Genomic DNA, 15,743 nt, shown 5'->3' on the forward strand with positions numbered 1-15,743 from the left:
CCACTGTCTCTTCCCTTGCTTCGCCTTCTTCCACAGCTGTCGTTTCTCTCAGATGAATAAAAATCCAATGAAGCTGGATGCCAGAAGATTCAGGACAGATAAAAAGAAGTAACTTCTTCACACAGCACATAGTTGAATGGGAATTTGCTCCCACGAGTGGTAGTGATAGCCACCAGTTTTGATTGCTTTAAGAGAGGACTGGACAGATTCATGTAGGATAAGTCTGTCAATAGCTACTAGCCAGGATGACTATGTTCTATCTCCATTGAAAGAGGGAGTATCCTTTTGAATACCAGTTGTTGGAAACTGCAGGAGGGGAGAGTGCTGTTGTGCTCAGGGCCTGCTTGCATCCTTCCAAGAAGAGGCATCTAGTCGACCACTGTGTGAACAGGATGCTGGACAAGATGGTCCACCATCCTGATGCTTTGGCTGTGCTGATCTTCATCCAAGGTGACAGACACCTGCGTGTTTTGTTGCCCACAGCGGGAAGGCTAATTTCCTTTGATGTGAAAGCCTTGTGGCTCTCCACCATCTCAGGCTGGCTCTCTCCTCCTATTAAGGGCCAGGAGCCCCAAGGCAACAAAGAGACTAGAGTAGGTTGTGCGTACACCCCATCATGGCATATCTAGTCTTTGTACGATAATTGGTAGTTGCCATTGGAGACCAGAAGGACTGCAGGTTTTAAGGTTGTGCCAATCCGCTTAACTCATTTATCTCTCTCATCCTTTCCCAACGAAAATATACTAACTATAAGCGTCTTGAGAAAATGACTCTTTTGAATGGAAGCTGCAGCTCATTAATTTCAGATGACCTCCTCCTACTCAGGAAATGTTCTTTTTTGGCAATGTAAAAAATTCATTTATGGGTATGATTTCATTTACTTGTTTAAAAGTATCTTTAGGCTGGAATACACATTTCAGATTGTTCACACTTGTTTAAAAGTGTGCTTAAACTAACTGCTTCTTTTTTAAAGGAAAAGTATCCATGGGAGATCCTAATCCAAAATGTGCTCCCGATGCAGATTTCAGTTCCACATCAGTTTGTAGCTGAACATCATCCCCCCCACCCCCGGTTGCTACTTGTTCACAGAGATGTTTTTCACGGCAAACAGCAGAGAGAAATTGGAGGATTGTTGATCCAGTCTGGATTGGGGTCTCACATGGCTGCTCTTTTTTCAGAATAAAAGTGGACAACATAATAATAATAATAATAATAATAATAATAATAATAATAATAATAATATTGTATACCACCCTATACCCTCAGGTCTAAATAACATGATATGCAGCTTGTCCCTTTAAAGCATGATTTGTTTCCACCATAATTGGTGTAGATATGATCTCTTCTTTTTATGTGTTTTGAGACATGCCCTTCCAGTTGCAGAACTGACCAGATATAGTGGTTTCACTAGAAATATCCTTATCCTCCCCTCCCCCCTTGAATTTTCATGAAGGTAAAGCTCTTATTTTTCTGATGTTTATCTAGATCAGCGATTTGAAGACGGCCAGGCAGCTTGCTTCAGAAATTACTTCCAAAGGAGCATCTCTTTTTGATTTACTGGGCAAAGAAGTAGAGCTGAGGGTGAGTTGGTAAAAAGAACTTGCAGGCTCTGGGAAAAAAACCAATAGAATTCTTCAGCTAAAATACTTGAAGTAATCCATCTTTGTGCTGTAACATTTCTAGAATCCTGAAACCTAAAATTGGGTGATTTCAAATCAGCCAGTTGTGAATTTCAGCTCTCCTTTAGTTGTCAGTTCCTGGTCATGATAAGAGTTCTCCTCTGCTTAGTTTCTCACTCAGTTTTCTATCCCCTCTCAGATTTCTTCCTGTTCTCCTCCCTGCTTTCCATCTCAGGAATTGCTTCTTCCAGTCCTTTTCATCCACCTTCACTCTTTTCCTTTGGCCAATTGTCTCCTCTTTCTCTAGACCTGTCTGATCCACGCATAAAGACAGGTGCCATTGAAGGAAATTTAAGGTTCTGTGTAGTGTTAGTCCTACTTAGCATAGGCCCATTGAAATTCATGAGTAACTTACAGCTGTTAATTTCAGTGGGTCTACTCTGATTAAAAGTTAATTTGATGCAACTCTTAGAGAAGATGGATCAGACGGAGCAATTTAGTCTTTGGCATCTAGAGGCTCATCTGCCTGGCTAGACCCACTGGAACATTAGGATAGCTTAGCCAGTAACTGCACACATAGGGAATACTCTCCTGTTTTCTGTGTCAGAGTGTGAGTAGCAGTTTCCTTGTTGTGCTCACAGAATATTCTTTGACATATGGCAAGGCACAAGGCAGCCCTGGGATGTGCAAGGCTCTATGTGTAGAGCTTTGGGATTGCGGCAATTTAATTATTTTTAACACGTGAGATAGTTTAGAAGGCAGTAGGCTGGTGTCTTTGTGACAGGTGCCAGCTATAATAATAATAATAATAATAATAATAATAATAATAATAATAATAAAAATTATTATTATTATTATTATTATTATTATTATTACAGTATTTATACCCTGCCCATCTGGCTGGGTTTTCCCAGCCACTCTGTACGGCTCCCAGCAGAATATATAAAAAAGCGACAAAACATCAAACATTAAAAACTTCCCTAAACAGGGCTGCCTTCAGATGTCTTCTAAAAGTCAGATAGTTGTTTATTTTCTTGACATTTGATGGGAGGGCGTTCCACAGGGTGGGCGCCACTACCGAGAAGGCCCTCTGCCTGATTCCCTGTAGCTTCACTTCTCGCAGTGAGCAGAATGATGGGGGTGGAGATGCTCCTTCAGGTATCACGGGCCGAGGCCATTTAGGGCTTTAAAAGTCAGCACCAACACTTTGAATTGTGCTCGGAAACATACTGCTTGTTTCCCTATCCAGCCTTGTAAAGGCTTCTGTTTTGCAATATTCTGATCAAATAATTTTGATCTTTCAGCCAAGAGCGGAGGAAATTTTCGGCCAAGCAGGGCAGATCTTTATCTCCACCCACCTGCCAATCATCTGACATTATAATAATGCGCAAACAGTTCCGTCTTGCTTGCTGCGGGGTTCAGGTACACCAGCGAGGTCACTGCTCATACACTCAAACTAAGCAGGATTGAACAGCTGTTGCATGGTTCAATCCTACTTTCCATCTGTGGGATTCAGCTGTTTCTCTACTTGCCCTGCACCTGAAGTTGTGTATGAGGTGTGAGGCAGGTGGGCATAGTTTGGTGAAAACATCGTTGTGGGCCACACAGGGAGGCCTGGTGGTCCAAATTCGGCCTGCAGGCTGGGGGTTCCCCATCCCTGTTTTTTAGAGATTTAGCATGCTTGGTCAGTGCCGTATTGAGCAGTCCCTCAAAGGCAGTGCTCTAATGCATACATAATGCATACATAATGTTAAGCCAAAAATAGATATCAGATTGAACTTGCCATATCCTGTCTCGGGAGAAATGACTCTGCCTCATTAGAGTTGGCATGACATTGTTAGTGTAAGGTACAAAGCCTTTGGAAAAGACCAGTTGTGTGAAAAACCTTCAAGAAAGTAACAAGCAGCGCTTTCCTGTATCCTTCCTAATGATATGTGTCTGGTTTTTTTGTTCTGAGCAATTAATTAAAACTGTGAAATGCAATTCCAGCCCAAGGCGGGATAGTTAAACTGAACTCTCTCTGCTCTCTCTGGGATCTGGGCCCATGGCATGTTCTAAAATACATTAGCATTAGCCTGTTGTTGCAACAGTGTACTGATAACCATTTTTGCTGCTGGGAAGCTGAACTTTATAGTAATTACAGTGGTACCTCGGGTTACATATGCTTCAGGTTACATACGCTTCAGGTTACAGACTCCGCTAACCCAGAAATAGTACCTCGGGTTAAGAACTTTGCTTCAGGATGAGAACAGAAATCACGCGGCGGCAGCACGGCGGCAGCGGGAGGCCCCCATTAGCTAAAGTGGTGCTTCAGGTTAAGAACAGTTTCAGGTTAAGAACGGACCTCCGGAACGAATTAAGTACCTAACCAGAGGTACCACTGTATACTGGTAAAATTCAAGCCATTAATTATGGGTGAACTTAATATTTACAAATCCTTCCTTAATAGAAATATCAAGGGCTTCTGCAGTGCACCCTCCCTCCCCATAATCTTTGTCTTTCCTTTATTTCCTGTATCTGATTTTAATCCTGTCCTTCCTCCTCTAGGGAACTCAAAGTGACATGTAGCTTGCCTGTCCTTTGTTTATATGCCGCTCACACCATCGTGTAAGGAAATGTTGGGGGTCTACTTTTATATGTTTGCTAAATCTTAATAGCTAGGTTTTATGGGCAATAAATTACATTTATATATTTGAAATATTTCATCAAAACAGATGCCAGATCAGTATACAACAATAAAGATTGAGGTGGAAAAATTTGTGTTTTATCTATGGATGTTTTTGTATATATGTGCTGTTTTTAAAACTGATGCCAGGAAACCCTGTAATCAGTAATTAGAAATTGCTGATAGTAAATACTTTATCACAGTTGCTTCCTTCCCTTCCTCAAAGGACTGTTTATGTGGCATTTACCTATATTATCAGCATGGTAGCCCTGTGCAGCAGATGGGTGTGTGTCAGGCCTGAGGTGACCCCAAAAAATTCATGGTTGAATAGGGATTTGTATCCAAATTTCCCCATTCAGATACAAACCTTTTGCCAACAACATCACATAGATTGCCCTTTTTTGAGCTTTCAAAGTGTGTTTCATATGTTGCCTCAGTAATTCTTACAACCAACCCTGTAAGGTAGGTCTGTACCATTAACTCCTTATTAGCTGATAGGAATTTTGGCAGGCAAGGGTGGGGAACATATATTGAAAGTTCTCATATAACATACTAAAGAAAGATAGGCGTAAGTATTGCTCTCTCTTAAAAACTCAACTTGGTATCTCTCTGACCTTACTATAACAAAAGGCGCTTGGGTTTGTCATTATGAGATGCTTCTTTGAGTTTTAAATCTGTCTGTCTCTTTTCCATTATTTTTCCATTGTACAGGTTGAAGGTGTTCTTTTTCTTCTTAAGGATTATAGATTGCATACTTTAGACTTGCTATATTAGTTGAGAGCTGAAATGAAATTTCTTTTCCCATCATTGCAAGGCGGGTGTAAATGAGCCCTTTCAGTTAGGGGTCGAAATAGCTGTTATATAGAAAAAACACGTCTTACCGTTTGAGCAATTTTGAAGTGGTGGAAAGATGCCAATTATAGACCACTGGAAGAGCATCTTATAATACCCAACCTAGCAGGCGGGAGACAAGTTCCAATGCTTACCTTCATTTGTGGGTGCTGTCAGTGCATTGAAGTTCCTATGGTGTGCATTGGATCTGTCAGAGGATGCTTCGAGGGAAAGGATCCAGGTCATTTAGAATAAGTACATTGCTACATTCCCCCCCATGTTAAAAGTGCTGAGATTTCATGAACACTGTTGATTTGCACAAGGTTTAAAAACCCCAGAACTTTCCTTCTGGATCAGGCCAAAGTTCCATCTAGTCCAGCATCCTTTTCTTACAATGGCCAACCAAATACCTATGGGAAGCCAGCAGGCAAGATCCAAAGTGCAACAGCGCTTTCCCCACTTGTGATTCCCAGAAACAGGCATTCAAAGGTATGCTGCCTCCAGCAGAGAACAAAGTACCGTATTTTTTGCTCTATAAGATGCACCAGACTACAAGACGCACCTAGTTTTTGGAGGAGGAAAACAAGAAAAAAAAATATTCTGAATCTCAGAAGCCAGAACAGTGAAAGCAGCAATCCCTCTTGCTGTTCTGGCTTCTGGGATAGCTGCGCAGCCTGCATTCGCTCCATAAGACGCACACACATTTCCCCTTACTTTTTAGGAGGGAAAAAGTGAGTCTTGTAGAGCAAAAAATATAGTACATAGCCATTTGTAGTCTTACCATTATCTAATCCTTTTAAAAGCCATCCAAGTTGCTACCTATCTCTAAATTTTGGGGGAGCAAATTCCATAGTTTTAACAGTGCACTTTTGCCTGATCTGAATTTTCCAACATTCAGCTTCACTGGATGGCTTCCATCTAGTATTATGAAAGAAGTAGAAAAACTTTCCACCCACGTTTTCTACAGCATGCATAATCTTATACGCCTCTATCATGTCCCTTACCCATCTTTTGTTCTAAATTAAAGAGCTCCAAATGTTGTAACATTTCCTCAGGGAAGTTGTACCAACCCCTTGATCATTTTTGTTGCCCTGTTTTGAACGGCTTCCATCTCTGTGATACCTTTTTGAAGTGAGGTGGTCAGACCTGTACACCTGTAGGATTTGTTCTGAACTAATTGATTGAAGCGTTGATCAAAGACTCAGGTCCTTTGGGGGCCGGTGTCCTATAGCTCCCCCTCCCTGCTTTGGAAGTGTGTGTTTAAATGTCTCCAGCTCAGCTGGTTGTCTTCCACAGCTCTTCTTGGCGCTCTCCCATCTGTCAAGTCATAGATGGGTAAGCGGGAGCCTGTCAAGAAATGGCCTTGCTTAGACATGGCAAGATCTTACTCTCAGCAGGCATAAAAAGAAAATTTCCAAAACATCTTCTATAGTGGAATGACCTTTTAAAAAAACATGAAAAACATGCTTGACTGCATCTTTTTTGAACATCTTAATTAATGAGACTGAATTTTACAATAGATCAGAAAAGATATTGGGAAAGCTCCTTTTGTTCCTGAAACAAATGTGTGAAATTGTGAAATTAAGCACATGGACCACACATTGCATTCATTGGAGTATCCTTACAAGATCTTAGGTACATACATGTAAATTGGGGATGTGGTCACATCTTGGATGTTGTACAGTGTTAGGATGGAGCTATAGACAGCTGTCAAGAAGGGAGCCAGGAAGAGTTGCGCCAAGATAGCCTGACACCAAGCCAGGAAAATTTGGCTTAAATTTGGCTTATCCCCATGCCTGAGAATACCTCACTTCCATGAAGATTCTCTAAGTTGCATTTCTGTTATATGGGATAAGCACACACATTTTGGTATGTTATTTTCGCTAACATATACATTTTATAGCACATACACAGACACCCCCAGTATATGCATTTTACTTCGCTAGAAAGCTGCATTGGAGTATATAGAGAAGTGCAATTTTTGAAGGAAAACTGTTTTGGTTCTCATATTGTTTTGGAAAGTGCAAATTAGATTTTGCCTTTAGATGCAAACTGAAATGAATTTCTTCCTCATCCCCACTCATCACTGAGTGACCATAAAATGGAAGATTACCACGGTTGAAAGCAAATATATCTGCATCTCTAGCAATTTTATCAAGAAGCAGAGAAACTGGATGTCTTATGCAACATCCTATTGTATTCTCGATTTGAGCTTTCTCCCCACCTTTTTTTGGTTATAGAAAAGATGTGAAATGACCCCTGTGCTTCACTTACAAAGGATGTCTGTAGTTATTCATTCTCTTGCTGTATGTCCATTCTTTCTGCAACAGCACAGATGCTCCCAAACAGCTGCTCATTGCTGCTGTTTCTTTATCTTTGTCCAAAACTAAATCCGCAAGAAGCTCTTGAGTGTGTTTTCCAAATTGGAAAGCTCCAAATTAGTTAAGGAGGACAACAGTGAACTACTTTGGTGTTAGTGCTTTATGCAAGATGTGGCCTTTGCTTCTGCAGGGTGTCGGGCGGGGGGTAGATGGAGTTCATGGCATATTTCTGTCAGGGTTCTCTCAGTCTTTTTTTTTAATCATGATGTTTTTACTTTTGAAAGGGGTGGTTTTCACATTAGTTTTATGGGCGGCAAAAATGAAAGGGGGGGAAGGTTATAGTCCCTCCAAGGAGGGGAAGATGATGGAAAACCCTCTTCCTTTCTGATTTGAAGACAAGGGTTAGGGGTGTTTTGTTTCTTTAGTATGCAGTGGACAAAAAATGTGGAGTGGAAAAACATGGTTTGCAGTTGGAAAGCTAATAACATGCATTCTGAGCAGTGGGGTGAAATTAGACACGTTAAGTGTATGTGTTTATTAAGTGCATAAATGACAGGCAATGTCAGGGATAGCATGTACACCAGGGTCAGCAAATTTTTTTAGCAGTGGGCCAGTCCACTGTCCCTCAGACCTTGTGGCAGGCCGGAGAAGGGGCACCGGGGGGGGGCTGGAAGAAGAGGCGAGTCCTCCGCAGCCCCCAGCCCCAGCCGCTGCGCTTACCTTCCCAGGAGCTGCCACAGCACCACCACTACCACTGCTGCTGCTTCCCATGGGTAGGCAGAGCGAGCTTGTCTGCTCCACTCTCTGGCCCACAGGAGCATCAGGGCGGCAATGGGAGGAAGAGGCCGAGCTGCGGTGGCTCTGCCGGCGGTGGGAGGAAGAGGCCGAGTGGCGACGGAAGAAGAGGCCGAGCGTTGGCGGCTCTGCCAGTGACGGGAAGAAGAGGCCGAGCACTCAAACGTCGCACCTGGTTTACCTCAGTGCAGCACGGGGATATCTCTGCCAATCAAACGCCGCTGAGGTAAAGCAGGTGCGGCGTTTGAGTGGCAGAGCCGCCGGCTGCTCAGCCTCTTCCTCCTGTCGCCATTGCCAGGAGTCTCTGCTTCACGGCGCAGGCCGGATTTAGGGCCCAGGTGGACCTGATCCGGCCCAGGGGCCGTAGTTTCCCGACCCCTGATGTACACAAATTATACAAGGGTAGAATGATTTCAGTTTGCACACTTAAGACAAACTGCCCCAACCATACTAAAACATCATACTTCTTTTAAGACCAGGACTTCATTTTCCTAATCTCTAGGCAGGTAACGCTTCATCACATCCTTGTAAATATAGAAACCCAGCAACTTATGTGCTTTATGTTGCAGGCTTACTATACTCTTAAAGTGCTCCTTTTTCTTTCTCCTCCCCCTCCTCCCCCCCTTCTTCTTCTTCTTCTTCTTGGCACCTGATAGTTTCTGAACTGAGAGAGTTTCAGAAATGAAACATTATTTATATAGTAGATAATAGCTGCTTGCTCCTATGCAGAAGCCACCACTGACACAGGGTGAAAAGCAAGGAGAAAGCATGCTTGAGACTCTATTTCTAATCACAGGACCTAAAGCTATGTTCCCTCCACTGGTCTCCTCGGCCAAGATGTAAACAGAGATAAATCGGCTTAATTTTTGAATCTTTTCCCTTCAACTTTTGGGGGACTTCTTTGCTGTTGTATCCTTCCTTTGCTTGCAGTGTGATTCAACACTGGCAGTATTAATCACACCTGCTAATAGCATCTCTGTGGGATTGTGTACATGTTAATTGTTTTAAAATGATTTTCCTCCTTCGCTCATCAGCGTTAATTTTACACTCTGCTCCCCTGATTTCTAATTAGCAGTTGTTTCACAACATCATGGTCCTAGTAAACAGTAAGCAACAATTTTTGCAAGTACTTCCTTTCTGTTAATCAATTTAATATTCATAAGATATATCTTTCAATTATAATATTCATAATTGTTCCCATCTCATAGCTGTTCTCCAGTTGTCATTCTCCCTTGTGTCTGATCTTGCAAGTGAGACCATATGTTCTTAAACTTCCCACACCAACTTTCTTCTTTATGATGTTAAACAACAAAAAGAAAGCTACAGTGTACTGTAAGACAAATCCGATGCACATTTTTGCAGAAGTAAATTTTCATTCAGCAGAGGTTATTCCCAAGTAGGTTTGTGCATAGGACAACAGCTTTACAACCCGTTCTTTTGCAGGCTTTCTCAAAAGTAAATCCTATCCCTTCGGTGCCACTTACATTTAAGTTTGTATATATAGCATTGCAGCCTTAGATTCTGACAGCACAATTCGAAAGATGAATAATAGAATTGTAAAGTAGGAAGGGATTCCAAGGGCCCTGCAGTCCAAGCCCCCAAAAGGAAGGAATCTCCACTCAAGCATCCCTGGCAGATGGCCACCCAACTTAGCTTAATTCTCACTTTGTTCATTAGAGTTTACTTCCTAGTAAGTGTGTTTTGAGACTGCAGCTTTAGGATTACATAACCTCAAACTGTGTTTAGCAGAGAAAACTGAATGTGATTAGTAGCTTGCCTTTAGCCTGGCCTTTTCTCTAGCAGACTGAAGTTGCCATGATGTCTTTACTTCAGTTATTCCTTCCAATAATTAGTAAGGGTACTGCTAGTATCCACAACTGCTGCGTGAAAGGAGGCTGAGTTTTAAACATGTTTTCTTAAATGTTATTCACTTATGTCTTAAACTCATCAAGTTTTGATTTACGATCATATTTCTAGGGTAACTTCATTGTACTGTCATTTCTGTAATCTCCACAGAGGGTTCCGTCAAGACTTAATCACTACTATTTCCCACCTTGATTTGACTGCCTGTGTGCATTTCATGCGGAGAAAGATGTTCTCATTGTCCTGTGCTCCCTTGGTAATGCTCAAGGGATATAGAACATTCCATATTTTAAAAGGGCATTCTGTCCACTTGTGGGCTGCTTAGCCCAATCAAAATGCAGAGACTGTAATCTCAGGCTAGTTATACTGGAATAGCATGTCCTGGCTGTAGCGATAAGTATTCCATCTCTTGTTGTCTTGGACTAAATGTGTCCATTCACATGCCATTTTATTTTTCCTCTGTGAAACTATGAACACTTGCCAAGGGAAAACAGTTTTGTTTACGCTGTCACTTCCCAGTCGCCTCCAAGGTGGCTTGCAACTAGGAATGAGGTTAAATTCAATTCAGTTTGCATCTAAAGGTGAACGTATTTAAATGTACACTTCCCAAAACAATACAAGAACTGAAACGTAGTCATTCTTTGCATTTCATCAAATATTGCAATGCAGTTCTCCAGCCAAGTAATGTGTACAAAAATACATATACGCAGAGTAAAGTGTGCATGTGTCTGTATATATTTGTGAAAATAACATACAAAAGTGCACTAAATTAGGGGAAATTGCTTTAGAAAAACATGTATATTAGGGGGAAATGCATACAAAAAGGTGTTTATTGAGAGAAATTCACACAAAAATTCTGATGAACACAACACATACGCAGGAAGCTGCCTTATCCCAAACCAAATCACTGTTTCACTTTGTGTAGTATTGTCCATATTGACTGGCCATGATTCTCCAAGTTTTCAGGCAGGAGTCCTTCCCAGCCTTATGCAGAGGTACCAGATAATGGAACCTGGGACTTTTTGCATGGAAAGCCTGGGTTCTGCCGCTGAGCTGTGGACACATCCAAAAAAACACTATGGTTCCTTGATAGCCATTCAAGGAACATAGGAAATTATATTGTCAGACACATTGGCACATCTAGCTCAGGACTACCCAAACAGACTTTCAGTTGGTCTCCAGAGTTTCAGACAGCAGATGGAATAGCTCAGTTGGTAGAGCATGAGTATCTTAATCTCAGAGTTGTGGGTTCGAACCCCACATTTGGCAAAAGATTCCTGCATTGCAGGAGGTTGGACTAGATGACCCTCGTGATCCCTTCCAACTCTACAATTGATTCCTCCCATGCCCTATCTGGAAATGATAGGGATTGAAGCTGGGACCTTTTGTATGCAAAGCATGTGATCTTATCCCTGAGCTTAAGCCACCCTACCACAGTGGCTATCTGTTGTTTTGTGCATCTGGGAAAAAAGTTTTAAAATTGCACTCCATGTTGTGTATTAAAAGTGCAGTATTCATTATTTAATAATAGTTCCTGTGGCTGCTTGAAATGCCAGTTTGTCTGAAACTTGCCACCTCTTTGCATTGTAATATGAACTGCACTTATAAATACTTTTGTGTTGTTTCAAGGAGTTTTGCAAGACAACCTGATGTAGGAAAAGTCCTGTTGTTTGTAAATGCAGAGCTGTTATCTGCTTCTTCCTTCTCCCTGCTGGCCACAAAATAGATTTCTCTCCCTGCGTTCACCATATTTCCTTCTTGTGTGCTGGTAGTGCTTTCTAAGAATCCTTGGGTATTTTACGTGAAATGATTGAGTACATTAGTGCAGACTCCTGGGGGGGGGGGAGTCCTGCATTTCCTGTCATTGCAGTCTACATTTCTTCCTTGGCCAAATCACTTGCTGAAATTGAATGAAGCACTGAGGCTTTTGGATGCCATATGTGCAACCAAGTTTGACCGCTTGTGATGAGTAATGGGCTGTAGTCATTGCTTTGACAAATAGCAAAGAAAAGTTGGCTTTGAAGTTTAGACCTGCCAGAGTTGGAGGAGAGCTGCTCCTCAGGACACAAGGTTTAGACTTGAGTACATTCAAGATCTAGCAGCTAGAGGTTGCAACTTTAATAGCTTAAAGATGCGCCTGATTTAATTGGAAGCATTTTTGAATATATATAATTGTTTTAATACAAATACTTATAAAAGCTGCAGAATGCAGTCATTCTCCCTTCTCATACACAGAAGGGAATGAGAGACACTGACTGGCCTGAGATCACCTAGTGAGCTTCACAGTTGGTCTTCTATGTCCTCATCTGACACTCCAACCACTGTACCACCACCAGGTCTCTTCTAAGATGCTGTTTGCTCAGGCCAGTGTGGCATCTTCTGGGGGGAAAAGTACACATTAGGCTTCAGTAGTCTTGCTTTTACACCTATCCAAATTTAGTTGAAGGATTAGTCAGCTAGAACTTCATCAATTCAATTATTTAATCAGATTGTAGCCGTATTAAAGAATATATAAGGAAAGCCCTGCTGGACCAGAATAAAGGTCCATCTAGTCTAGCATCCCCTTTTCCACAGTGACTAATCAAAAGCCTCTAGGAACTCTCAAGCAGGGAATGAAGGCAACATTCCTTCCCTGCTATTGCCTCTTATCTGTTGGTATTCAAAGGTGAATTGCCCCTGGATTGTGAAGTTCTGTTTTAGCTATCCTGGCCAAAATAGACCTCTCTCCTCCATGATGCTTCAAGTTGCATTTTTTGGGGTTACGGATGCGCCGAAACCTGGAAGTACTGGAACGGAGAAGCGCTAAATCGCACTTTGTGCATGCACAGAAGCGCCAGATTGCAACCCGCACATGCAGTGCTGCAGGTTGCACAAGCTGCGGGCTGCGAACGTGCTTCCCGCACAGCTCACATTCGCAACCCGAGCGTCCACTGTACCAAGAACAAACTTAGTTGGTCTCTAAGGTGCTACTGGACAATTTTTATATATATATATTTTTCCGACTGCGTCAGACCAACACGGCTACCTACCTGAATCTATTAAAAAGGAGTTAATGATAAGAAGACTACTGATCTACAGGCTGTTGTCTGGGGAGGGAAGGGAGCTAAGAGGAGCTCTCAGCATCCAGTCAACATTTTGTCATAAATCCCCTTAATTTAAATGAAACTTGCTGCTTAGTTGGCAGCTTTAATGGCTGCCAAGTCAGAAAACATTTTAACACTGGACCTTTGTTAACCTTCTTAATGGGCTCCAGTTCTGTGAAGGCCTTTAAGCTGTTGGTGCATAAATATTAGACTACACTCCATTTGTTATGCAAATCACTTTGCCAAAGCAGTTCAGCTGCCTGCCATTCAATGAATATTAATGAGAGACTCAAACCTGGAACTATTTCTTGTGGGTTTTTGTCTTTCAGGAAATAAGAACAGAAGCAATTGCCAGACCTCTGGAGATAAATGAGACTGAAAAGGTGATGAGAGTTGCCATCAAAGACATTTTGGTAAGGATGGTGGTCTTTTTTAAAAAATGTTTTATTCTGTGGCTTTATTATGAAACGGTTATCTTGTTCAATACTATCTTACTCAGTTTTCATGTGTTTTTTTTTTTATTCCTAAAACCTCTTTAGATTCTGTGTGCCACAGATCAGAAGCTATGGCAAATGTGTGGCTTGGAGGGTGTTTTGGAGCAGGGAAAGGAGTGCATCAGCCTTTCCATACCTGCTTCTTCCAGTTCATCCTTCCTTCCCACAGTTTCCCCTTTAAAATGTTTTAAAATCTGCTAGAGTCTGTTACATGCGTTTTATGTAATGTGTGGTTAGGTAAAGGTAAAGGGACCCCTGACCATTAGGTCCAGTCGCAAATGACTTTGGGGTTGCGGTGCTCATCTTGCTTTATTGGCCGAGGGAGCCAGCATACAGCTTCTGGGTCATGTGGCCAGCATGACTAAGCCGCTTCTGGCAAACTGGAGCAGCACACGGAAACGCTGTTTACCTTCCCGCCGGAAATACTTGCACTTTGATGTGCTTTCAAACTGCTAGGTTGGCAGGAACAGGGACCGAGCAACGGGAGCTTACCCCGTCGCGGGGATTCGAACCGCCGACCTTCTGATCGGCAAGTCCTAGGCTCTGGTTTAACCCACAGCGCCACCCACATCCCACGTGTGGTTAGCCCCCAGTAATCTTTGCAACATCCCTGTGAAAATAGGCTAGCATATTCTACCCATATTTTACAGGTGTTGACCTTTGGCTGAATGACAATACTGTAGCTTGCCTAAAGCCACCTAGTGGACTATACATGTATAACTAGGAAAAGAGGCCCTGTTTCATGACTATAACTTGAAATATATTGTAATTAAAATTTGATACGTACATCAGAAGAGCCCTGCTGGATCAGGCCAGTGACCCACCTAGTCCAGCATCCAGTTCTCACAGTGGACCACTAGGTGCCCGTGGGAAACCTGCAAACTGGACCTGAGCACAGTTTCAAGAAACCACTCTGGCCCCATTTTTCAGAGTTCCCTGGGAAGAGGGATTGGCTGTTAAACCACTCTGCTTTAATTATAGCTCTGTGCAGACAATGGGGTCTCCAAACAACTCTCCGCACTCTTAACAACTACAGTCCTTAGGATTCTTTAGGGGAAGTTGTAACTGCTTGAAGTGGTATGATACTGCTTCAAATGTGTAGTGCAGATGGGGCCCTGCTTTCATAGCTGCCTGAACTAGTGAGTTCAATCAATAGTAGCCATCTGCTAGAGCAATCCCAATTGGTGCTTAAATGTCAAAATATTCCTTCTTTGCCAATTAATAATTCTGAAAGAGCAAGGTTTTCAAGGTCATCAGTACTTTGATTCTGTGCAGCACATTTTTGTATTTCCTTTCTCCCCTTCCCTCCCTGTTTTCTTGATTTCCTTTCATCCTTTTGATTACATTTGGGTTTGTGTGGGAGAGAAATGGCTATAAGTGAGGCTTTTTAAAAAGGCCCAAGCGGTCTGCATGTTCCCTTACACACAGCACTTCTGAATGAAGATTTATCCTAAGCAGCTATAAACATTGGCAGAGGATTAAAACCTGCAAACAGTTGTTCCTTTGCTTTTGTATTTGCAGACAGCACTCCCCAGAGCTGATCTTTCCTATTTTCCTACTCAGGTATCCACCAGGGAGCTCTTGTTTCTTTGTATGTTTGGTAGAAAGCACATTATTAATCTGATAACAGGGTTGCACTTGGACAATGATGTCAATTTAATGTAAAAGTAATTATAAAATTTCCTTAAGCATTTTTGTTGATATATCTGGGGTACAACTATGCAGCGGTGAGATCAGGTTCCCTACAGCTCCTTGGTTAAACAAAAATAAAGCTGAATGGTTAGTACTGCTGTGTTTTAGCAGCTGCATCAGTATAAAGTAGCTGGTGCATTGTTAAAAGGGGAGTTTTTCCCATGTTGGGATCATTTAGGACCCAAGTACCTTGGATTTGTACCATCAGCAATTTGCCTTGCTCACTTTAATGGGGGGGGGTCTAATTGATCCCATTGGCCTCCACCTCAGATTAAAAATGCACGCAGAGAATCAGGAGTTTGAGACAGAACCATCAAGCCTGTTTACGGTACATAAAGCATGACTTAGTACAGATAACAGAAAGAACTTGGGTCGGTATT

At 42.1% G+C, this 15,743-nt stretch overlaps 1 protein-coding gene across 2 annotated transcripts in view; it reads left to right on the forward strand.

The window, feature by feature from the left end:
• Positions 1-15,743, forward strand: part of CLUAP1 (clusterin associated protein 1) — a 56,602-nt gene that overhangs the window by 13,233 nt on the left and 27,626 nt on the right. For both annotated transcript variants that reach the window (XM_082199194.1, XM_082199195.1), the window contains exons 5-6: positions 1,486-1,581; positions 13,507-13,590. In XM_082199194.1, coding sequence (XP_082055320.1) covers positions 1,486-1,581; positions 13,507-13,590 — 180 coding nt within the window. The remainder of the gene's footprint in view (positions 1-1,485; positions 1,582-13,506; positions 13,591-15,743) is intronic.

Source organism: Podarcis vaucheri (genome assembly GCF_965113315.1).
Source record: "Podarcis vaucheri genome assembly, chromosome: 14".
NCBI lineage: Eukaryota > Metazoa > Chordata > Lepidosauria > Squamata > Lacertidae > Podarcis > Podarcis vaucheri.